The 22,298-nt window shown below is 33.1% G+C and overlaps 5 protein-coding genes across 12 annotated transcripts; 4 read left to right on the top strand and 1 right to left on the bottom strand.

Annotated features, from left to right (window-relative positions):
- The first annotated feature begins 213 nt into the window (after positions 1–213).
- On the top strand, positions 214–3,477 carry LOC143365446 (uncharacterized). Of its 6 annotated transcripts, none has more exons than XM_076805623.1 (7): positions 220–817; positions 923–1,067; positions 1,671–1,754; positions 1,832–2,059; positions 2,166–2,380; positions 2,454–2,717; positions 2,797–3,477. In XM_076805623.1, the coding sequence occupies exons 4-7, from the start codon at positions 1,922–1,924 to the stop codon at positions 3,053–3,055; spliced, it is 876 nt and encodes a 291-aa protein (XP_076661738.1). In that variant the 5' UTR covers positions 220–817; positions 923–1,067; positions 1,671–1,754; positions 1,832–1,921; the 3' UTR covers positions 3,056–3,477. The 6 variants fall into 6 exon arrangements, with proteins under 6 accessions (XP_076661741.1, XP_076661738.1, XP_076661739.1 ...); XM_076805624.1 differs by having other exon boundaries at positions 923–1,063; XM_076805625.1 differs by lacking the exon at positions 923–1,067 and having other exon boundaries at positions 220–592; positions 658–817.
- On the bottom strand, positions 3,048–4,725 carry LOC143365448 (uncharacterized). 2 transcript variants are annotated; one of them, XM_076805628.1, is made up of 5 exons: positions 4,599–4,725; positions 4,289–4,499; positions 3,928–4,202; positions 3,701–3,843; positions 3,048–3,630 (listed from the first exon to the last, which is right to left on the bottom strand). In XM_076805628.1, the coding sequence occupies exons 2-5, from the start codon at positions 4,453–4,455 to the stop codon at positions 3,475–3,477; spliced, it is 741 nt and encodes a 246-aa protein (XP_076661743.1). In that variant the 5' UTR covers positions 4,456–4,499; positions 4,599–4,725; the 3' UTR covers positions 3,048–3,474. The 2 variants fall into 2 exon arrangements, with proteins under 2 accessions (XP_076661743.1, XP_076661744.1); XM_076805629.1 differs by having other exon boundaries at positions 4,566–4,650.
- Positions 4,722–12,077, top strand: Strump (WASH complex subunit strump). Its single transcript, XM_076805621.1, has 18 exons — positions 4,722–4,843; positions 6,994–7,280; positions 7,387–7,489; positions 7,570–7,761; positions 7,869–8,083; positions 8,155–8,521; positions 8,610–8,885; positions 8,968–9,193; positions 9,283–9,518; positions 9,604–9,855; positions 9,956–10,138; positions 10,220–10,336; positions 10,414–10,586; positions 10,666–10,928; positions 11,001–11,184; positions 11,263–11,483; positions 11,552–11,705; positions 11,775–12,077. The coding sequence occupies exons 2-18, from the start codon at positions 7,159–7,161 to the stop codon at positions 11,926–11,928; spliced, it is 3,438 nt and encodes a 1,145-aa protein (XP_076661736.1). The 5' UTR covers positions 4,722–4,843; positions 6,994–7,158; the 3' UTR covers positions 11,929–12,077.
- Positions 12,078–12,907: 830 nt separating this feature from the next.
- On the top strand, positions 12,908–14,974 carry LOC143362692 (allatotropin). Its single transcript, XM_076803069.1, has 3 exons — positions 12,908–13,197; positions 13,795–14,042; positions 14,438–14,974. The coding sequence occupies exons 2-3, from the start codon at positions 13,801–13,803 to the stop codon at positions 14,580–14,582; spliced, it is 387 nt and encodes a 128-aa protein (XP_076659184.1). The 5' UTR covers positions 12,908–13,197; positions 13,795–13,800; the 3' UTR covers positions 14,583–14,974.
- Positions 14,975–16,099: 1,125 nt separating this feature from the next.
- LOC143365449 (uncharacterized) lies at positions 16,100–22,292 on the top strand. 2 transcript variants are annotated; one of them, XM_076805632.1, is made up of 6 exons: positions 16,100–17,934; positions 18,020–18,507; positions 18,606–18,868; positions 18,955–19,350; positions 20,083–20,409; positions 20,507–22,292. In XM_076805632.1, the coding sequence occupies exons 1-6, from the start codon at positions 16,899–16,901 to the stop codon at positions 20,916–20,918; spliced, it is 2,922 nt and encodes a 973-aa protein (XP_076661747.1). In that variant the 5' UTR covers positions 16,100–16,898; the 3' UTR covers positions 20,919–22,292. The 2 variants fall into 2 exon arrangements, with proteins under 2 accessions (XP_076661747.1, XP_076661745.1); XM_076805630.1 differs by having other exon boundaries at positions 16,102–17,934; positions 20,029–20,409.
- The last annotated feature ends 6 nt before the right edge of the window (positions 22,293–22,298 follow it).

The raw sequence follows: 22,298 nt of genomic DNA on the forward strand, positions 1-22,298 counted from the left end.
TAGAAGTGAATGCAATGTTTATGTGTAATTGTACAAAGAAAATTATCTTATTTATATATTATTAATACTATCAATAATTACTGTTATATATTATATATTATTGTTATAATTATTATTGTTATATATATACATACATTCTAATAAAATTAAACTCGTTAAATATAAACTGCTTTCAAAATTTTTGCACTACGATAAAAGTTATCACGTAGATATATGTAACAATAAAACTGTTGAAAGTAGGAATAAACTATTTCAGAAATATCGTAATTTTATTTTTAATAATTTAATTAGAAATTAGAAAAATTAACATTTTCTAATGGCGAAATTTGCATTTAAGTGAAACAATGCAGGCAATCTTTGCATTGCCTTTTAAAGACGTCACGGAGTGTTTTCGTCCGGCAAGCTACAATAAATGCACCTTTCGCTCGGAATCTTCACTCCAGCAGAAAGCGTGAAAGCCACAGAAACGTGTACGATCGTGCTGTACCTCCATCGATCTATCGATCGTGAATAAATCTGTAGTTTTTGAGCTGTGATTAAAATGATTTCGTGTGTCTCTTTTGTGTAATAGAATTTCAAAGATTCATTAAAGGTATACAATATACCGAATACCGTTACAGTTAATACGTGCAGTATCAAATGCTCGATATGTTCCAGTATCAGTGTACGATTGATCAACGCTTTCTAGTGAAAGAAACACGTTTTATGCATAAACAACCACACGCAACCACCTGAGAAGTTCTTACGCGAAATCTCGATCGATAGCTTGCAGATCAACTTTACTTTCGACAGGTTCCTTTCAACATGGATATTTCAGGTATGACAATCTTAGGATTAATTATAATTATAGTGATTGTGCCATTCAGCAAAAGCCATAATCGTATTAAATCTCATATCACTTTTTTTCGTAAAAATTTTCTAGTTAGATTTCTATTTTATTCTGATCGTACGCCTAAAATACAAACGAAATTCGATGCGAATTGAAAGGCAATATGCGTTCGATGCTATGTTGACAGGATTTATGGCGCTTGCGCAGGCAAATTGCTCGATCTTATCCTTTTGAGTATGTATGTATTTGGAAATTTCGTATCCTTTTTGAATTAGAAATGGCAAATACGTGAAGTTAAAAAATAAAAAGCATTTACAATACGATAATGGAATAAAATGACAGTTTCATCTTATTGTAACTTTTTTATTTCCAATTATATTAGACTAAATATACATATGTGAACGAAATTTTTATCGGGAACAAAATTAATAGATTGTAAAATATAAAATGCTAAAGATAAAAATAGATGAGACACAAATAATTTAGATGGAGATGAAAAATGTATAAATTGTAAGCGCTAAAGGTGTCAATTGCATTCACAATAATTTTGTCACTAATCGAAGATGCATACGATATGCGACCTTGTCAAATGACATCACGATACTATATTAGGCTCTCTTTACCGGCGCATACGTATTGCAACATACACATACGACAGAAAGATTTTATGATAATTACGTATTTTACAATTCATTTGCAAAGGATGCCACTCCTACTTTATTGCCCACACATCACTTTAAAAATCAAAATTGCTTATTATCCTTTATATTTCTTATGTATAAAAATGATAACTTTTAATTCCTTTACTAGTTAAAAATTATTTGTTATTATTTGTTTACAGCAATTGTAATAAATAATATTTTGGTCTAAAATAAAGATTATTTATCAATAGAAATGTTCTTTCATACCACTCAATATTTATTATGTAAGTTTTTCAATTATAAAACAATAACATTCAATAATAATGTTTATATTATAATGTTTACTGAATTCCTTTTTCAGTTAAAGTACGCATCATCAATATACATAATTCAAATTGTTCATCAACCTTGACATTTTTATAAGTACAACAAGCCAACATACTCATACACAATGACTCATACTTCAAGATATGTAGGATACCATGCTACTACAAATCGAGATTACTTAACGGATGGCGATGAAAGTCATCGTGCTCCATCAGATCGCACAGTATCTGAATACATTGTATCAGCTGATCATGCTACAATGGTAATTACTAAATACATATGGTTTATTTGCATTATAGTTAATTGATATAACACACATGAATAATAACAATGTGCAATTTGTATGTTACATGTATTGCATTGCATAGGTAAAAGCAATGAAAAAAGACCGCCCAGAAAAATATGAAAAAGATGAAGGAAGACGATCGCGAAGCGCACACAATAGTCGTGTTTCAGTATTATCCGGATCTTCCAGACAAGGTCTGCAACCCCTCAGAAAGAGTGCTTCACATGGTAGTATATGTGACAATGGCTCAGATATATATGTTACGAGCGCTGCTTATAGAGCAACATCAGACATAAGGTTGTACATACATAAACATATAAAATATTTACTCATTGATACGTTATAAATACGGTTGTCATTCAATCAACAGCCATGTATCGCATCACAGTCTATCTCCAAGTTTAAGAATGGGTCATCGAGCACCTAGTCATTGCAGTTATGGTTCTGCAAAATCAGTAAAATCTCACACTTCCAGAAAGGACGGTATTATTATAGAAACCATGTCAACGCCTAATCCATTTTGCCCGAATACCAAGGGTGTTTGCTGTCTTATGCTTCTCCTTAATCTTGGCCTAATTCTTGTTGCGTTAGGTTTTGTTATAGTAATTCAATTCTTTCAACCATTAATAGTTTGGTGAGTATATAACAATTCATTTAATTGAGCATTTAATAACACATACATAGCTATTAATATACTGTTACTATGGTTTCAGGATTTTGGGAATAGTCTTTCTTATATTTGGATTTCTAACTTTGATAGGAAGCTTAATATACTGTGTTCATGTATTTAGAAATGCTAAACATCCACATGATATCAATCCTGAAGATCTTTATTGGACAAAGTACTGGCAGGGTCATGTAGGTTCAGCACCTGAAGTGTATTACAAGACCGAGGATAAGTATCAAGATGATGGGTACAGTGATCGCTTGAGCAAATACTCAAATAAATATTATGACCGTCAAAGATATTGAAAACTAGTTTAATGCAAAGCGTACATACAATCAACATATTTATATTATACATACAATGACCAAACAAGCATAATTACATAAGAAACTTACACACAAACTAATTCAAGATAAAGAAAATCACCTATTATGTATATCCTTGTTATTAACATATAATATAAGAACTTAACATGTATAATTGTATTTTGTATAAAATGCTAAATTATTTATTTTATACAGATAAATCTAAGAACAATAAAATAACAATTACAAATATATTACTTATTGTATATAATAACTAAAATGATTAACAAGTAAGAATTCTTCTCTTACTTTTATAATTATATATATAAAATTAATTAAATTCTCTTGCTTTTATAAATATACATTTTATTTATAATTCTACAAATTGTAATTTATTAATACAATATACAAGTAATACATTACTTTCGCCATATTTTTTCTGTTCCTATCGTATTATCAAATAATCTTCCATTCAAAAATTTCCCACTAAAATCTAATAAGTAGAAAAACCTTTTACCTTTAACTTTCATTGGCATATAATTCTTCATATCCTTTCTTGCGATAGTAGATTGTACCTTAAACATTATAAATTACTTAAAATTGTATAAGCTTATTTAAAAATTTAACTGACATTTTGACAACTACCTCATTTAAAGGAATTCGTAAAACTATTTGATCTTTATATAAGTGATAAGTAATTATAGATACTTCTTGACCTCCCTTGTGTAAAATAATATATTTTATATATCGTGAGGCTGATAAATATAATGCCCAACATATTAAAGGCCCTAAACATAAAAAAAAACAGGTATTTTATAAAAGTTTATATAAAACCTATAACATAATTATATGCATGATAAAAACATAATTACCCATTAATCCTCCATAAACAAAATATATTATAGAGAATCCATTACATTTTAAATATTCTTTTAAAGATATGTTTGTTGTGAAAAGTAATGTAAGTTTAGGATCATAGGTCATATACATGATAAACGCAGAAACAGTCAATGCTCCAATTGAAAAATATCTCATAAATTGGAAATAATTAGTTTCCAATCTGTATAGTAATACATTATTTTGTACATTTGTATTTGTATTTATAAAATCTATATCTGCTTTTGATTGTTCGACTGATTCTTTGAATCTATAAAAAATATTCTAAATAGTTGTGTCTTGCATACATTAGAAGTAAAATTAGTTTTTGTTTAAAAAATGTTTTTATTGTACTACCTTGAGTTGGTTATTTTAATTGTACGGTTAGGTGAAGTATGATATAACTTGGGAAATACACAAACTTTAAATTTACTATTCCCCCTTATTCCTTGATAAACAAATTGTAGCTTGTTAATTACATTTATTCTTGTATAACTGGTTTTAAGATACAAAAGATTGAACATTTTTATAGTTCTTATTTAAATAGGTGTATTATTTCTATATTTCACTGTAATTAAATAAGTTTATCATGAAAGTCTGCAGACTTTTATATTAATACACGCATAATCTTTACCCGATTATTTCATAAATATACACAAAATTTTACTTTTGTTTATACGCATTTTTAGGTTATAGCTTTTCATGAACCATGTATGGTTAGTGTTAGTCGGTCAACATAAACAATACGTGATTATATGATTACGCAACTCGCTATACCACAGAACATTCAATATACTTTGCGCATGACAGTTCATCAAGTTCAGATGAATTTATTATTTAATAAATAAAATCTTTAACGGTATCATTTTTCCTACAATCCAAGAAATACAGAAAAATTAAACAGAATTTTATGTAAGTGGCTATGTATATATACGTTTATGCATTTATCCATAAATACATACTGACATATACATGTATATGTGTGTGTGTATGTAACTTCAAATTCGAATTCTAGTTTACAACAATAACAACCTCTTGAAAGAATGTTATTTTATACAAAAAAGAAGATTTAGAATATTTAAATGAATAAAAAGAATTATATTTATACAAGATGTGAAATTGAATAAGTCATGTAACGTATTTTGTAGTATATACATATACATATACAGGGTGGCCCACATAACTCTGAACAGCTCAATATCTCGAAAAAACTATGCTATCGATTTTAAAGTTCTTAGTCTTAAATTGCATGGAACTGAAGGGCTTTTCTGACTACATAAACGTGAAGTGGCCTCCCTTCCCTTTTAACGGGGGAGGGGAGGTACCTTTATAATTTTAAATGGAACCCCCTATAAAATGTTACATATTTAGATTCTACTGGAAAAAACAAGTCAATTTTGTCTGAAACATTTTTTTGTCAGATACTTACATGATGAGATATAACAGTTTGAAGTTTCGAGTTGTACTTTAAATTAAATGTTCAAAATGTCCACCAAAGGCTTGTAAACACTTATTTACTCGAAACATCAAAGTTGTTCTAACATTTTTTAACATTTCAGGAGTCACTGAAGCGCAAGCGTCACGTATTCTTTGTTTCATATCCTCTTTTGTCGTCGGTGGTTCAAACATAACTTTGTCCTTTATATATCCCCATAAGAAAAAATCTAATGGTGTTAGATCGGGGGATCGAGGAGGCCATTGACGAGGTCCCCCATGACCTATCCATTTGTTCCCAAATTTTTCGTTCAAAAATTGCCTGGTGATGATTGCCAAATGTGGAGGAGCGCCGTCTTGTTGGAACCACATTTCTCTTCTAACGTGCAGTGGCACATCTTCCAAAAGCGCAGGCAAATGATTTTTTAAGAAATCACAATAACTTGCAGATGTTACAGTTTCTTGAAAAAAATAAGGTCCAATCACAAAATCTCCTATTAGGCCACACCAAACATTTAAAGACCATTGTTGAAAGGGAACACATCGCATCCAATTTGGGTTTTCCACGGCCCAATAATGCATATTATGTCTATTTACATGCCCTGAATTCATAAAAGTGGCCTCATTGGAAAAAAGTATTTTGCACAAAAAGTCATTATCCACAACACCCTGCAGCCACTCACAAAATCTTACGCGGTGATCGTAATCTGCTATCGAAAGCTCTTGTAATAAAACCATGTCATATGGATGATACTTTTGCCGTTTCAAAATTCGTTGAATTGATGAACGACTAATATTTGATGCTTGTGCAAGTGTACGTTGACTAAGATGAGGATTTAATGTAATTGCAGCAAGAATACTGGCACTATTATTTTCATTAGTGACAACTTTAGGTTTATTGCGGGTTGTTTTACACAATTCGCCGTGCTCGCGAAGCCGCTTTTCTAAATTATGAAATGTTGCATGACATTTTTTGATCCCATAACGTTCAAAAAACATCACTGCTGCACGCCGATAATTTTGTTGGCATTCACCTAACGTTAATAACATATTCACTTCTGTGTCAAAAGTAGCCATAATCACAATGTTACTGCTTGAATAACAGCTCTAAACTGAAAACGTTTTCATAGATAAGTGAGTCAAACTCAAGAATTGTAAATATTATTGTTTGTGTTTCTTCATGAATAAGCAAAGGACTCAAGCGCGTATAATTCCATAACGCTATTTCCGAGCGCTTCAAGTACCTACAAATCGAAACTTCAAACTGTTATATCACATCATGGAAGTATCTGACAAAAAAATGTTTCAGACAAAATTGACTTGTTTTTTCCGGTAGAATCTAAATATGTAACATTTTATAGGGGGTTCCATTTAAAATTACAAAGGTACCTCCCCTCCCCCGTTAAAGGGGAAGGGAGGCCACTTCACGTTTATGTAGTCAGAAAGGCCCTTCAGTTCCATGCAATTTAAGACTAAGAACTTTAAAATCGATGGCATAGTTTTCGAGATATTGAGCTGTTCAGAGTTATGTGGGCCACCCTGTATGTGTATATACCAATGTAATTTTTAACATTGTTTAAAAAATTAAATAAGCATTACATATTTGAATTAATTTATTTCTTTTACAGCATTTTACACACTTTAGTAAATTCAATACGTAAATTGTGAATACAAATTGGATTTCCTTGACAGTTCTTTTTGATACCGCCTTTCAACGTCAGCGTTGACGTTTGTTATTACCGAAATGCTCATGAGTTATCTGTTGTTTTTATTAAAATATACAGTCCTTTAAAATGGGTGATTTCTTGGCAACTAACAATATTTGCGGCCAAAATTTATTGCGTTTGGTGTCCCGTGGAAATGCTATTATAGCGGAGTTGATGAGATTAAAGGATTATGTGCCGCCAGTATTTAGGTTATTTATTATTATCATTCATTATGAATAAAATAAATATTGTTCTTATAACAGTTATTACATTTTGATTTCCTGTTGAAATTAATATTGTCCTTCCACTTTATAGTTTAGATTCAAAGCAGATAATACAAAAATATGGATCAATTATAATTGATTTTGCATATTTCAAATCAGCTAATGTTTACGAACAAAAAATAGAAACTGATCCAGTAAGTAAAAGAATAGGATATATAAATGAGTGCAAATAAGTACACTTTAATTTTAATGTCCATAATAAACAATTATATAGGTTCTTCAAGAGACCGACGAGGATTTACGAAACAATTATTCAGATATAATTTCTAGATTTTATTTAGCATTTGAAAGCATACACAAGTATGTTACTGATTTAAACACGTATGTAGATGAATTAGGAGATGGAATCTATATTCATCAATCTATAGATTCTATCATGCTGAATGAGGAAGGACGACAGTTAATGGTAATGCAATAATTTATGAATATCTGTATAGTAATTTAAAATTATGGAACATTCAGTAAGATATCAGTAAGCTTTTTCTTATATATGAATATAATTTATATTTACAGTGTGAAGCAATATATTTATATGGAGTTATGCTTCTTTTGGTGGATTACCATTTCGAAGGATGCATAAGAGAAAGACTACTAGTATCCTATTATCGATATAATGCTCAACGATCATCTTCCACAAGTGTAGATGACATATGTATGTTACTTCGTTCAACAGGATTTTCTAAAAATTCCAATAAAAAACCTACGAATTATCCTGAGGAATATTTTAAGTAAGTTATTTAAATTCTTTCAGGTGCTCCAGTGTCTATAATACTTTCTTATATTAACATGTATGTTTCAGGAGAATAGTATTAAATGAATCTCTAATAGAACATCTTATTGGACGTTTACGTTCAGATGAAATATATAACCAAAGTCTTGCTTTTCCACATCCAGAACATCGCAGTACTGCTCTTTCTAATCAAGCCTCAATGTTGGTTGTTATTTTATTATTTAAGCCAACCATGTTACATACACATACAGCCATGATGAGAGAGATAGTAGACAGATTCTTCCCTGATAATTGGGTGATCAGCATTTACATGGGAATAGTAATAAATTTGTGCGATTGGTGGTCTCCATATAAAGCTGCAAGAACAGCTCTCAATAATACACTTGACTCGTCTAATGTTAAAGTAATTGCCCAGAAATATGGCCAGAAAATGAAGGTAGTTATGTTTTGAAATTTCGAATGAACATTTTAAATTAATAAGCTGTATTTCTCTTTATATATTTTACATTAAAATTATATTTTAGAAATTAATATCAGAAACAGAGGAAGTGCAGTTAGCAGGCACTTTAGATGACAGTGCAATAGGATCTCTCGTAAAGTTAGTAAAAGAATGTAATGTAACTTTACACTGGATACTTTTACATACAGCAATGTCAACTATATCACTAGAAGATTCAAAACGTACCCGTATGCTCAGACAGTTAGTAGTGAATGAAAGTAAATATACAACAGTTGATAGTCTTCAACTATTATTAAATACAGCTCAGATTGAACAAGATGTCAAACAGTTATATAAAGATGTACGAGTACAATATTCTTTGTATTATATCATGCATAAAATCAATGATACCTGGTATAATAAATTTCATCAATTAATTTTAGTTGTTATTTGGTAAAGAAACTAAATGGATTAGAGATAAAGGAATATGCGTTGAGAGAATAACAGACCTTGCTCAAATATTTGGAGGTAATAAATCTTTTGATGGTATCGAGAAAAATCAAAATCTACACGCATGGTTTATGGAAATTAGTAAGCACATCGAATCATTACAACAAGAAGATGGACGGAAAATTGTACAATTATTACCGGCATTGGAAGAAGTCCAAGGTAATTAACAACAGAATGTATAATAAAAAAATCAAAGGGTTATATTGATTTACAATTATTTATTATCATTTGTATTGAAACGATTCCAGAATTTCATCAATTGGAAAGTAATTTACACATATCTCAGTATTTAGCCGATACACGTGAAATATTACACAATATGTTACGCACGGGAAGTATTACGGAAGACACTATGATCAGCTTAAATATAGTAACAGATTGTTGCTATGCATGGAATATAATGGAATCTTTTATTGAAACGATGCAAGCTAGCATAAAAGAAAGTCCGCCTACTGTAATTAAATTAAAAGCATTGTTTTTAAAAGTAAATTTCCATTTTTGTATTTAGTGTTATTTAGTAACCTGTGTATATTTTATTATAGAAATATTTATATCTTATTAATTTTTAGATGGCTTCGGCATTGGAAACTCCATTATTGAGAGTGAATCAAGCACGTAGTGCAGATCTGTCATCAGTATCTCAGTACTACAGTAGAGAATTAGAAAAATATGCAAGGCGCGTTTTACAAATAATACCAGAGACCGTGTTTGGTTTACTTGCTCAGATTGTACACCTTGAAACAAATGCTTTCAAGGAAATTCCTACTAGATTACCAAAAGATAAATTAAAAGAATATGCACAGCTAGACGATAGATTAAAAGTGTGTTTCAATTTTTAATATTTTTGGTGCTTGAAATATAGTAAAATTATATTTTTAATTATTATGTAAAATATCGAATAAAAATCTGAATATATTTTAGATGGCCAAATTGACATATGCTGTGTCAGTGTTCACAAAAGGTGTATTATCTTTGAGAAGTGTTCCCTTGGGAGTATTGAGAGTTGACTCTCATCGTTTATTAGAAGATGGTATACGGCAAGAATTGGTAAAAAAAGTCACAGTAGCATTAGACAATGGCCTTGTTTTCGAACCAAAATCAAAAGTAAGATCTAAATAATATTTATTTAGTTTTTTACTCCAATGTCAGTGCTTAGAAGGTTTTTGTTTAAATGCGTTGTTTTAGGTATCAATACTACAGAAACTGAATAATTTAGCGGCAATTATGGATGGTTATCGTAAATCTTTTCAATATATTCAAGATTATATAAACATTAATAGTTTAAAGATATGGCATGAAGAAGTAAGTAAATTTGTACGTATGTAATATGAGATGTATAATTATATTTGTAGCAATATAAATTTATCTTCTACTTATAGATAACATATATTATAAATAATGCAGTGGAGGATGAATGTATAGGTTCTTCTTGGACTCCAGAAAGATCATCTAGATTTTATCAAGAAGACAAACATACGTTTGTATTAGATAATAATTCTACAACTTTTATTGGTAGACTCGCTCGTGAACTTGTTCGTATAACTGATCCTAGGTAAATTATTTTCTACTTGTAACTTTCATTACCTTTCTCCAACACAGCATTATATTTACATTTACATATGTATTTTTAGAACAACTATCTACATTGAACATTCCCTTGCATGGTATGATCTCAAAACACAAGCAGAGGTTCTAAATTATAAAATATTTTCAAAAATAGTAGAAGCAATAGGCACACCCGGCTTAACAGGACTTGATAAACTTATCTCATTTTATATTGTCACTGAATTAGATAGTATGATTCGTTATATAGAAAGGAATCTTCGCAATAAAACTTGGGCATCTACATTAGACTACTTTGAACCAATTTTAAATTCCTCGGATGTGTTTAAAGGTATTTGTAACTCAACGTATTGAATATCTAAAAATATTTACTAAGCTAACTTTTTTTAATATATATGCCTAGGTAATATGCCAAAACTTCATACTGCAGTAGCTACTCATGCAAATAAATTCTGTCCTCAATTGCTCGAATGGGTATTGAAAATTGGACACTATCAGCTTCTTAAAAAAAAGATAGCGTATGAATTAAATACCACCTGCAAATTTGAAGCTAAACACATGGAAGCGGCACTTCAAACATTGAATGCGTACATATAAATATTTCTTAACAAATCCGTCTCGTATTCTAGTAATATATTTTTATGCATCACTTTTCTAATTTATAGGGCTATTTTATTGGAAATTGGTAAAGGAAACAACTGTGATCAAAATGAGACTAAAAGAAACGAACTCCTGCGAGAATTGAATGTCAGATTAGATTGGGCTGGCATAAGTAATTGCCACAACAACGTCTATATTAAGTCACCAAATTTAAATAGTATTGCACTCATTATGTTTTTACTTACTGTGTCGCAATTACCTAAGGTGTACTATTGCAAAAATGCAGGTAATCAATATTTTACATTTGCAAATTTCTCGGAATGCAAAAGTAATAAAAAATATAATATATTATAGGTAGTCTTTTGAGTAAAAAATCTCAAGATCCTCTAGATGCTATAATATTTACGATCGGGGTACAAACCATTTTACGTCAGTTCACTTTTGCCGCAATGACCAACTATGTTAAATATCTTTGTACATATGTTACCTCCTGCGTTGCACCTGACAGGTATTAAAACACTACTCTATGAACATTAATTAAAATTCGTATTGATATCTCTTAATATTCTATCTTCAGTGCAAAAACCGGAAGCGACGGAAATACCGAAGGTTCGAATACTTTACATATTTTGGAGCTGTTTACAAAATTTTCCGGTTTGCCACGCTCATTCATACTTAAAGAAATTCCAGTGATTGTAATGGATCATTTTCAAATGAAGATTACCAAGTAGCTAAAAACTTCTTGTGTAACATAATCTTTTGTATAAAACCAACTTACATTGTGTTAAAGTACGTATAAAAGAATAGATATTCTCTATTTTGTACATATGTTCACATATGAATTTGTATTTTATACATGTACGTATGTACGTATATATATATATATATATATATATATATATATATATATATATACAATTGTATGAATTGTATGAATTATTGTTAAGTAATATAACAAATAAAATTCTATTATTACTATAAACATTGTCTCTTATTGAGTTATTTGTTTGAAGAAACTGGAGAATGTTTAATCAAATTGTCTTGAATTAATAATTCTTTAAAATGGACTATAACCACTTAATAAGATTACATTGGCTTAATGACAATACTTCCGCGAATGTGTGGGTCGTTATTGTCAACATCTGCAGTGGGAATTGATATACGCATCGGCGGCTAAAGGTGCGATATGCCGCAAGCGGCGGTGGTGTGTGGCTTATGTAAAGGTTTCCTCAACATCGGTCCTTTCAGATTACATCTACACTAATGTTAATAAATCGAATTACGAGAATCATCATCGTTGTACGAAATTATAACGTATTCGCCTTCTCTTACGTTACATATTTGCTTGAATACCGTATTTTAGCAAACATAGGCGGCTTCGTCGGCTAGAACGGCCGCCGGGAGAACGTTGAAGGCGCCGAAAGCTGCACCGTTTTTACAATGATTAGACAATGATGTTTAAGTCTTTAATAGATTTTTTTTACGGATCTAAAAATTGTGCGATCGGAAAAAATATTTTTACATCCCTTAGAATCTTAGTTGTTTTAAAATATAAGTAAAATTTAAATAAATAGGTGAAGTATCGGCGGCCACGACGCCATTGACGCAGTTGACGCCGACGAAGGCGGCTACAACGGCGGCTACAACGGCGGTGTCGGCGGCCTGATACAAAAGGAACTGCGATAAATTTCCAGCTCAGTCCCTTTTACGTGCCGTTACAAGACTATTCTGCTCGCCTATAGTTTAAGTTGAATCTTCTCGAATGCAATATCATGGATTCAAAGCATCCGTTAAATTTTAAATTTAAATATTCGTGGAAGATTACACGTTCGAACTTCTTCTCAGTTGTAACAAGTGCATCTTCTATTTAGTTCGATTAATAATTATGTCATGTACATTCAGTCTACTACCACTTTCATTTTATTTAGCGAGTATCAATAATTATAATAGTATTGCATATAATATATAATAGAAAAACGTAGTAATGTTAAATTGTCCACGTAAGTATACGAAAATTGTATGTTTAAACGTACATATTCATCTTATAATAAATTCGCTGCTGAATTGTAAGTAATTATTAAATACATTACAAGTTTTACAAATTCTTGGTACACACACATATATATATATATACAAATCTGCACACCCGATAATATTTTAATTTCTATAATCTCGTAACAAGTTCATCTTTTGCGTAGTTGTATAAGATTAACGTAAGCAATGGAGACGAAATTATACCGTTAATGTATCTTCATCTGGATAAGGAAAGAATGGTTGTGATATTTTAAATTTAAACTTATTAAACCTGATTAGTGTTGACATAAGTGTAGTCTACTCGGTGTAATTATCATTTCGTCTCTATCATTTTATAATACTATCAAAATATAAAAAAGGGCCCAAACAGAAGGATATGGATAATATTGTCATAATTATTAAAATAAGTTACAATCAGTGTTTAAAAAAACGAATGCAAACATATGTTACTGGATGTTCGTCAAATCCATTTGTTTCTTTTGGGCAAATACAATCATTTTTTGTACTAATATACCTATGATTAACCATTATGAATTTGTAATCGTAACAATTTTTAATATTAGAATACCATGCGACCAGCTATAATCATCATTTTGGCTTTCGCCGCCGGAATGATCGCTGCGACACCTAGGCACCGCAATTTCTCTCATTTCGTGAAACATACTGCGAGGCCGCGGGTCATTCGTGGATTTAAACCAGTAATTATGTCCACTGCATACGGCTTTGGGAAAAGGCAAAGTACTGCTGACGTTTCCAATACTAATAAAAACGAACGGATTTTATTTACACTTCTACGATATTTCCCTCAGGGGTACGTACATATGAAATTTTTAAATAGCCTTTTATTAATTATTTTCAAACTATACACACACACATACACATACACAGACGAATATACAAATTGTACAACGTTTGTATCAATTTTTCGTTTCGAAACAAATAATATTAACTTTAAATATTTTATGTACCGCGTGATTTGAGGAACATGACAATACTCTTCATTTTCAATTTTGGCGCCCAGGATTTAAATCAAAGGGTCCTCATTGAGCTGACCTGTTAACTAAATAATATTTTTAAGAACTGTTTGAAGTAAATATTATTAGTTCCACTCAAATATAAAGAAGAAAAATATTGATGTTGTTAATAGTAATGTAAAGAAGCAAATAGCTCATAATAGGTTCCATTAACATAATATTTTGCTTTTAGAATACCTGTAGAATGGCTGCTTCAACAAATGAAAGCAAATCCAGCTTTCGCTTCAAAAGTAACGCAATTATTAATGGATGGACGTGCCGATTTAGCATTACTAACAGATCGTTCTAATCTTGAAAGAACAACATGGCTATCATAAATAAATTGTTCAATGAACAAATGATATATACAATTTCTAGCTATACATATTATAGTTTAATAAATCTGCGATGTTAAAACAATTATTTAGTACCGTCGATATACTTTTTTAGTTTGTTAAGTTTTTCTTTAGAAAAAATTGTAATCTTTTGTCTGCACGAGCTACAAATTCGAAATATCAGAATAAATTTAATTTTTTCATGTGTAAAAAAAATATATGGTCTATAAGACTTGTGGCGCCTGTACGGCAAAACGCTCAAGCAAGTAACATGTCTTACCTCTGGTCTTACGTAGAATGTGATCATGGCTTTTTCCCCTAAAAAGCATTTCAATGTAAATACTTTAAGCGCTTGACTCATTGTAACTATTAAGTATGTATTAATAAATGCATTAATCAACAATTGTCGTTGGAATTTACTTTATATAAAACTTCTGTAAAGAATGGAACACGTTAGTTTATGTTTCATCATAAACTGAGTTATGATTGGTAGAATTTTTAAATGTATATAATATGTATTACATTCCGTAAAAGTTGTTGTCGATTAAATTGAATTGCATATATGAATACATCGCAAGTAAAAAATATTTTAAAAAGTCTGTATGAATAATTCTCTGCGTACACGTGTCATGGTTACCAACCTTAAAGTTTTGAGAACGTACAAAACGGTGCAAAACAGTACAAAACAAAGGGTTCGTATAATTTCGGAACATACCATCTACAGGTAATTCGTGGTTTACGTTTACAGTAATGGAGGACTTTCGATTCCTACGTTCCACGAATTTTTCGTTTGTGCTTTCTCCTTTTTAAGACTGATTCTGCGGTGGCCAATTAGTTTTGGAATTAACAACGTTCCATCATTGGATAAAGTTATTCAGAAAAACGGTAAAACGAGGACGCACCTGAAAAGTCGAACCGTTTTATCTGGGTGACGCCATCGGCCTAAAGCCTCGGAGCCTTATAGTCTCCACAGGCCTACAGGCATTAGCGCAACCAAGGTAAGAATCCCACAACACGTTCATAGCAAAATTCATCAAATATTTTGTATATTTTCCAAAATGTTTTACAAAATTCCGAGAATTCGTCCGTTCAGAGATTTACAGGTTCAGCTGCAGTTATACCTAAAATCAATGCAGTGTTAACCTCAATGCAACCATGGAAATACCCGAATGAACTTGTATTCAATGTAACGATTAACGTGTATTAGGTTTGAGTAATCGAGTAGCAGTAACGTTTTTACACAATGAAATATTTCTGTTATTTTTGTTTTGCAATTCTTTAATAGTTGTATGTTAATTACAGTTGAAATATTATTTAACGAAAATGTGTTGTCATGTTGATACAATATGCCGAGATTTTATAATAACTTTTATGATATTATAATTAAATGAATTAAGTAAAATTATATTACCAATTTAATTGATCATTCTTCGAGTTGAAAACATAATAAATTTTTTGGGTGCACATAATTAATTTTTGATTCAAATGAAAAATAATCTCATTTGTATAATTATACATTGATTACCAGTTTATTAGTTGTTTTCATGATTAATATTGATTTTTCCAATATTATTGCAGTATGTAAAACATAATTGATTCTTTTATAAATATATTATTGAATTTTTCTGTTTTCTTTCCTAATAATAGTGAAGTATTTTTTTATTTGTAAATTTTATATTCTAATAGCCATGAAAACAGGCTAATTGAAATTAGTGTTACATAGTTTTATTTGCATCTGTTGGTAAAAACAATACTTTGATTTATCATTTCCTAAATTTCTCCTTTCTTCCTTTTTCTGTATCGTTCCATATGCCCAAAAGATATTCTTACAGGTTGAAAGTCCGTTCGCTATAGTTTCTAGTGCAGTATAAAAACGGTTTGCGGTTTACCGGTATTTATTAGTTTGTGTTGTGCTCGAAAAGTTTAAAACGTAAACAAAAAAGTTCCGGGCAAGAAATCCTGAAAAATAACAGTATGTATTGTATATGTGCAAAAAGTTCAGTTTAAGTATAAAGTATAAAAGTTGCTAGTAAAAAAAGTTCTCAACGTGATATAAAAAGTATGTTCGACACGGTATGGAGCGCGCGCGTTGTGCCTTCAAGAGCGAGTACTGCACAGGTTCTTATTGATACAGGTAAGCCATGCGCTGCTACTGATGCAGATTTTACAGTGCTACATTCGGTTGGTACGGCTAAAAAGTTCACTTCTCTCAAGTAAGAGCGATTAATAACTTGTTTGAACAGTGGTCCCAGTCTTGCATCAAATTTCATTACAAATACTGTAAAAATATCACTTGTTTACAGGTTAGAATAATTCATCATGTCAGACTCTGGTTCAGAAAGTTCCTCCTCAGAGGGTTACGATGGAAGAAGAAATGCAGTTGCGTCTGCTGACAATGTGGCTTCACCATGCTACTCGCATCGTTCATCTGTATCGGGTCATAAGTCGAGAGCAAGTTCTATTTCTTCGAGAGGAAAATCTCCGGCATCTGTTATGTCTGAAAGGGATTCACAATCACCAGCATACACACCAAACTCTCCAGCATATATACCAATATCACCGAAATCTCAAAGGTCTGGGCTAGCATCTCCTAGTGAAGAAGGTTCTCCAAGATCTACACGTAGTATATCAAAATCACCACCTAATACGCCAAAATCGTATCGTTCGAGAAATAACTCTTTGGATTCACCCAGAAGCGATAGAAGTTTATCTTGCTCACCTATACCAGATGAAAGATCATGTCCATCTACCCCAAATGACTTAAAGTCTTTACACTTGGAGGACACAGAACCCAAGCAATTTGAACTGGAGGTTGACGCGCAAAGATCTGCTGATAATTCTCCTAAATCTTATTCTTATAAAAATAGTGAATCAAGACAAAGCTCGCCAAAATCGCCAAGATCTGGGCATAGTTCAGCAAAATCATTACTTTCAGGAAGAAGTTCTCCAAAGTCGGATCCAGCTTCTACAATGGATGATCAAGAATCTGAGAAACATTCACCACCTCATTCGCCGCCGACGAAAAGTGGTTCATTTAACGAATTAGACGGAGAACAAATTTCAGATGGAGATATCGAAGACGAGCCCGAATCTATAGCTAAATCAAAGCCGGCACCGATTACACACGGTGAAGATTTGTCAGATGTTTCTGATCTCGAAAGCATGGATGGAGTTGATGGTACAGCAGAACATGAATCAGAACTTAACGAAAATAAGCAGAACGAGGACAGACGCATAGGAGATCACGATGATAAAGTAGAGAAAGAAGATAAAAATGCACAAGTTGGATTAACAGAGGAAAGCGAGCAATTGGACTTTGAAGCAGATGGTCAGTGGAAGGATGAACGTGATGAAGGTATATATATCTTATAGTTACAAAGACATAAAAAAAGGATAAATGCAATTTGAACATAAGTAAAAAATAAATGTGATACTTTTAGGTGAAACGGATGGGCCAAATGTTAAGGACAACAAAGATGACAAAGATAGGAAAGATAAGGACAAAGACAAAGATAAAATAAAGTTGAAGGATGGAGGCGACAAAGAAGAAGGAGAAGAAGATGGGGAGAAAGCAGAATCGGAATTAGAGGAAGGCGAATTGAGCGATGGTGATGATGCTCGACCAGAAGAAACAGAACCGAGGCCTGTTTGCCGTTTTTACAACCGCGGTCAATGCACGTGGGGTGTCAGTTGTAGATTTTTACATCCAGGCGTAACAGATAAGGGTAATTACACTATGTTTGATATGGTGAGGCCAATGGCGTATCCACCACATGCTACCACTCAGCACGAGTTCAGACCGCATATCGATAGACCAAATATGGTACGACCGTTGCCTGGTTATGGTGGCGCGCCATCGCATACACCTAAAGTAGAGGAGCTCCCTACTGAATCTGCGTGGGAACGTGGATTACGACACGCTAAAGAAGTCAGTTTTCGTTACCGCAAATTTATTATACATACACAAATTATAAATACATTTTGAAATAAAGAGCACCTCATTAATGTTTATTTATTTTTGCGTAGATGATGCGCAAAGCAAACAAGCGTAAAGAATCGGATATGGACTTCGAAGAGAAGAAAATGAACTTAAGCTTAGGTCAAGATGAATTAGATAGAGAAGCCGGTTACTATGTCAGAGCAGCTAGCCCAGAACCACCCGTCGAAAGGTGGCCACCTAGGGAGGCTCCTCGAAGAATACCGGCGCCAAGGATTACACCTGAAAGATACATCGAAGAACCTGATCCTTACTATGCACCACCGGCAGCACCACCACCAGAGTATTATAGGTAATATTCTTGTTGACTGTGAAACGATACGCTTTGTTTCCTTTTCTAATTTGCACTTTAAAAGATAAATTTACTAATTTTTACAGGAGAGTACATTACAAAGCTGATTCTCGTGTTACGGAATACCGAGAACGAATCGACTACCATACTGTACCTCGTGGAACACCCCATTCCGTTTCTCCACCGCCACACACAAGAGATCGTGAAAGGGAAAGGGAACGCGAACGCGACAGGGAGCGAGAGTATTATGAGAAATATGAGAAAAAGCATAAGCGTCCGTCAAGGGAAGTTATAGTAGAACGTATTCCACCAACGAAACCATGGCGGGAGGAAGAACCACCGCCAGTGGAAAGGGGTAGAGGAGATGAATGGGCGGATCCTTGGATGCGAAGGAAGTCTCCGAGTACTGTGCGACGGAATACGTCGTCTCGACGTTCGCGAAGGCAATCGTATTCATCAGGTTCTTCGTATTCGTCAACCAGGTAAACATTACAGTATTTTATTTTTCTTGTAATAGGTGTTATTCGAGCGGTCGCTTTGATTTTTCTGAATCTTAAAAACATAAATGGTATATTTGAACTTTGGCACGAGTTCTATATTGCTTGAAACTCGCATAAAAATCGACGGTGGCCATTTGAGTAACGCCTTTATTAGTAAAACATCCTCTATTGGTAGTAGTATTTTCTAGTCTCGACGAACGGCGTTGTAATTAGAACTATGGTGATCACGTAAAAACTGTAACGTTGATACATAGAACAAATACTCGAATTCGTAACTAACATTATTCTCGCCTGATGTACAATGATCAAATTTTCGTAAGACCATCAGTTGTGGTAATAATCTATTTAGAGTTCAGGCTTGATTATAATTTCTTTTGAATTGGAGTTCGTGAAAATTCTTACTTGAAATAATGAAATAGTCTAGAGAAAAATTATTTTCACATTTTAACATAGCATCTATAATCGAGTAAGATCATATGTTATTCAAATCTTCATTTTCCAAATATGTGATTTGAATAATGCCCAAGCCTGTTAGAGTTATCGTAGAACCCGTAAAAATTGGATCTTTTAGTTTCTTTTACAAAGATACGCGTCTGGCTGAAATTTTTTCAATATTTTTTCCGTGCAACAACGTACGAGTATCGTGTATGCTCTTTTTAGTTCTAGCCGTAGCTCGAGCCGATCTAGCTACAGTTCTTACGACTCCCTATCCAGGTCCCGTTCACCATCCCCTCCCTCTAGAGCCCGTGGTGCTGGCAAAGGAAAAGCAGTCGCAACATCGCCACCCTCAAATCCTCCGGCAGTCGCAGCTGCTGCGCCCCAACGCGGTGCCATGCTAATGAATCCACCTGCTCCTTCTCCACGTCCACCGAAAGGTTCCATTTCACCCACAACCGGTACGTTGCACCGACGTGCCGGGCTGAACCCTCCTGCGCCAAGCCCTCTATCGTCTCATCAGCGTCACCACGAGAAGGCAAGAGACAAAGCAGCTATAGCAGCAGCTGCTGTGGCAAAGGTTATCAAAAGTCGATCAAGATCCAGGTAAACATTTCAAATAGCTTCTCCATTCTCATTTTTCAACGGTTAAAAAACACATTGGGATCTTGTCGCGTGGTACTTTGATAAGCACATTTTTCAGATCATCGCACAGCAGTTCCGGATCAGAAAGCAGCGGTAGCAGCAGCGACTCCAGCGAATCAAGTTACTCGTCTTCTTCCAGCGAGACACGCCGCAGGAAAGGTTCAACACCGCCGATAACGCGAAAAGATTCGAAGGGTATCGATGCTCTGAAGCTAAGCGGTACCAAACAACAAATCAAGCTGACGCTGAAACCAACTAGCAATGCCACGGCTGTGAAAAAGATTGATCGGTCCGGAATGATGGCTGGAAAGAAGAGACCATTAGAATCGCCGCCTTTGATCGATAGCAAAGCAAGCGTCGCCGCGGCTGCAGCGAAAGCAGCTAAGAAAGCGAGCTCAAGACGGGAAGAACTATTGAAACAGCTCAAAGCGGTGGAAGACGCGATCGCTCGTAAAAGATCAAAAGTTTAATAACGCAGCTTACTGCCTTAAAGGTAAATATGTACCTACTTGCATAAATATTTCGTAGATGTACCATGTAATTAGCTGCAGTAACGATAACGTGTGATATCAGAACAGGAACATTGTATTAGAAACAGAAACGTTTCTAATTAAGCAGATTGTTCTAATCGCAATATCAAGATTTTATCTTTTGATTTTTTTTTCCTCTTGGTATACTATGTAAACAGACACACAATGTTGAACGAACGCCATTATTGTACAGTTTCTTCATTGCTGGAACTTAGAAAATCGTGCGTCTTTTTACGTATAAGATATTATATATTGTATATGTGAGAATTTCGAGCATTGAAGTTTTTTTTTCTTAAGGATCGATTGAGTATAGGGATCCGTAGAAGTAAGATAAAAAAAAGTAAATAAACTGCTGGACTACGTCGTGAAAAAATGCCAAACGCACGAAAATATAAAACAAACATGTAACTTATTTATGTATGAACGACAAAGATTTTGTTGAAGTATGTAAAACGTATATTATTGTCACGGATATATAACATTTTTAAGCACGATATGCGAGCAAGTTTGGTGATATTAAACGACAATAATGTCGCGCCTGTACAAATAATCTATAATCTCTTCTTTTCTATTTTGTTAACCGATTAAGTATATATTCTTTAGGTTATCATTTAAAAAAAAACATCACCCATCAAAAGCAATTGCATTCAAAATTAGATATTAATTAGAATGGCCGTTACTGAAAGTAGATCATCAGCGGATAATAGGACAATTTGAATTAAGGGAGAAACATGAATTCAATATAACAAAACGTAAGTGCACTGTGTAATGTGCATTATCTTATATTGCTGCTTTTTATGTTATGTTTATTGCACACAAACAGGTGAAGTTGTATAACACTGTCACCAGCAACCATTCAAAACAAGTATACAGGGTGTCCTAAAAATGTTGTACTTCCTTCAAGTTACTTTTCTTTGCAAAAATGTTCTCCCAGGCTTCGTAAAGGAGTTATTAACGTAAAACACGGACCAATCAGAGCGCGGCTACAGTGGACGTTGGCATTGGCATTGGCTGATCCGAAATCCTTCCGCTATAGCTGCGCTCTGATTGATCCGTGTTTTTCGTTAACGACTCCTTAATACAGCCACGGCGAACATTTTCCCAAAGGAACAAGTTGCATCAAATGACCTCGGGAATCGCTCCATTCAAGGAAGTACAACAATTTTGGGACACCCTGTGTAACTACTATCAGATTTGGTACTATCCTTAGAATAGTAGTTATCACATTAAAAGAATGAAATTTGTTGAATGAACGTAGCGACGCGGGAAACTACTAAGAAAAATGTATTCTTTTATACAACTTTTTATAGGCTAGTGAAT

Source organism: Halictus rubicundus, chromosome 2, assembly GCF_050948215.1.
Source record: "Halictus rubicundus isolate RS-2024b chromosome 2, iyHalRubi1_principal, whole genome shotgun sequence".
In the NCBI taxonomy this organism is placed as follows: Eukaryota; Metazoa; Arthropoda; class Insecta; order Hymenoptera; family Halictidae; genus Halictus; species Halictus rubicundus.

Coding starts and splice junctions, on each gene's coding strand:
- LOC143365446 (XM_076805626.1), top strand. CDS start 1,922: ATGACTCATACTTCAAGATATGTAGGATACCATGCTACTACAAATCGA. Junction 2,381..2,453: donor AGAGCAACATCAGACATAAG/GTTGTACATACA, acceptor TTCAATCAACAG/CCATGTATCGCATCACAGTC. Junction 2,718..2,796: donor TTTCAACCATTAATAGTTTG/GTGAGTATATAA, acceptor CTATGGTTTCAG/GATTTTGGGAATAGTCTTTC.
- LOC143365449 (XM_076805630.1), top strand. CDS start 16,899: ATGTCAGACTCTGGTTCAGAAAGTTCCTCCTCAGAGGGTTACGATGGA. Junction 18,869..18,954: donor CCACCACCAGAGTATTATAG/GTAATATTCTTG, acceptor TAATTTTTACAG/GAGAGTACATTACAAAGCTG. Junction 19,351..20,028: donor TCTTCGTATTCGTCAACCAG/GTAAACATTACA, acceptor TGCTCTTTTTAG/TTCTAGCCGTAGCTCGAGCC.
- LOC143365448 (XM_076805628.1), bottom strand. CDS start 4,455: ATGTTCAATCTTTTGTATCTTAAAACCAGTTATACAAGAATAAATGTA. Junction 4,203..4,288: donor ATTAAAATAACCAACTCAAG/GTAGTACAATAA, acceptor TATTTTTTATAG/ATTCAAAGAATCAGTCGAAC. Junction 3,844..3,927: donor TGTTTATGGAGGATTAATGG/GTAATTATGTTT, acceptor TTTTATGTTTAG/GGCCTTTAATATGTTGGGCA.
- Strump (XM_076805621.1), top strand. CDS start 7,159: ATGGGTGATTTCTTGGCAACTAACAATATTTGCGGCCAAAATTTATTG. Junction 8,886..8,967: donor TCAAACAGTTATATAAAGAT/GTACGAGTACAA, acceptor AATTAATTTTAG/TTGTTATTTGGTAAAGAAAC. Junction 9,194..9,282: donor GGCATTGGAAGAAGTCCAAG/GTAATTAACAAC, acceptor AAACGATTCCAG/AATTTCATCAATTGGAAAGT.
- LOC143362692 (XM_076803069.1), top strand. CDS start 13,801: ATGCGACCAGCTATAATCATCATTTTGGCTTTCGCCGCCGGAATGATC. Junction 14,043..14,437: donor CTACGATATTTCCCTCAGGG/GTACGTACATAT, acceptor TTTTGCTTTTAG/AATACCTGTAGAATGGCTGC.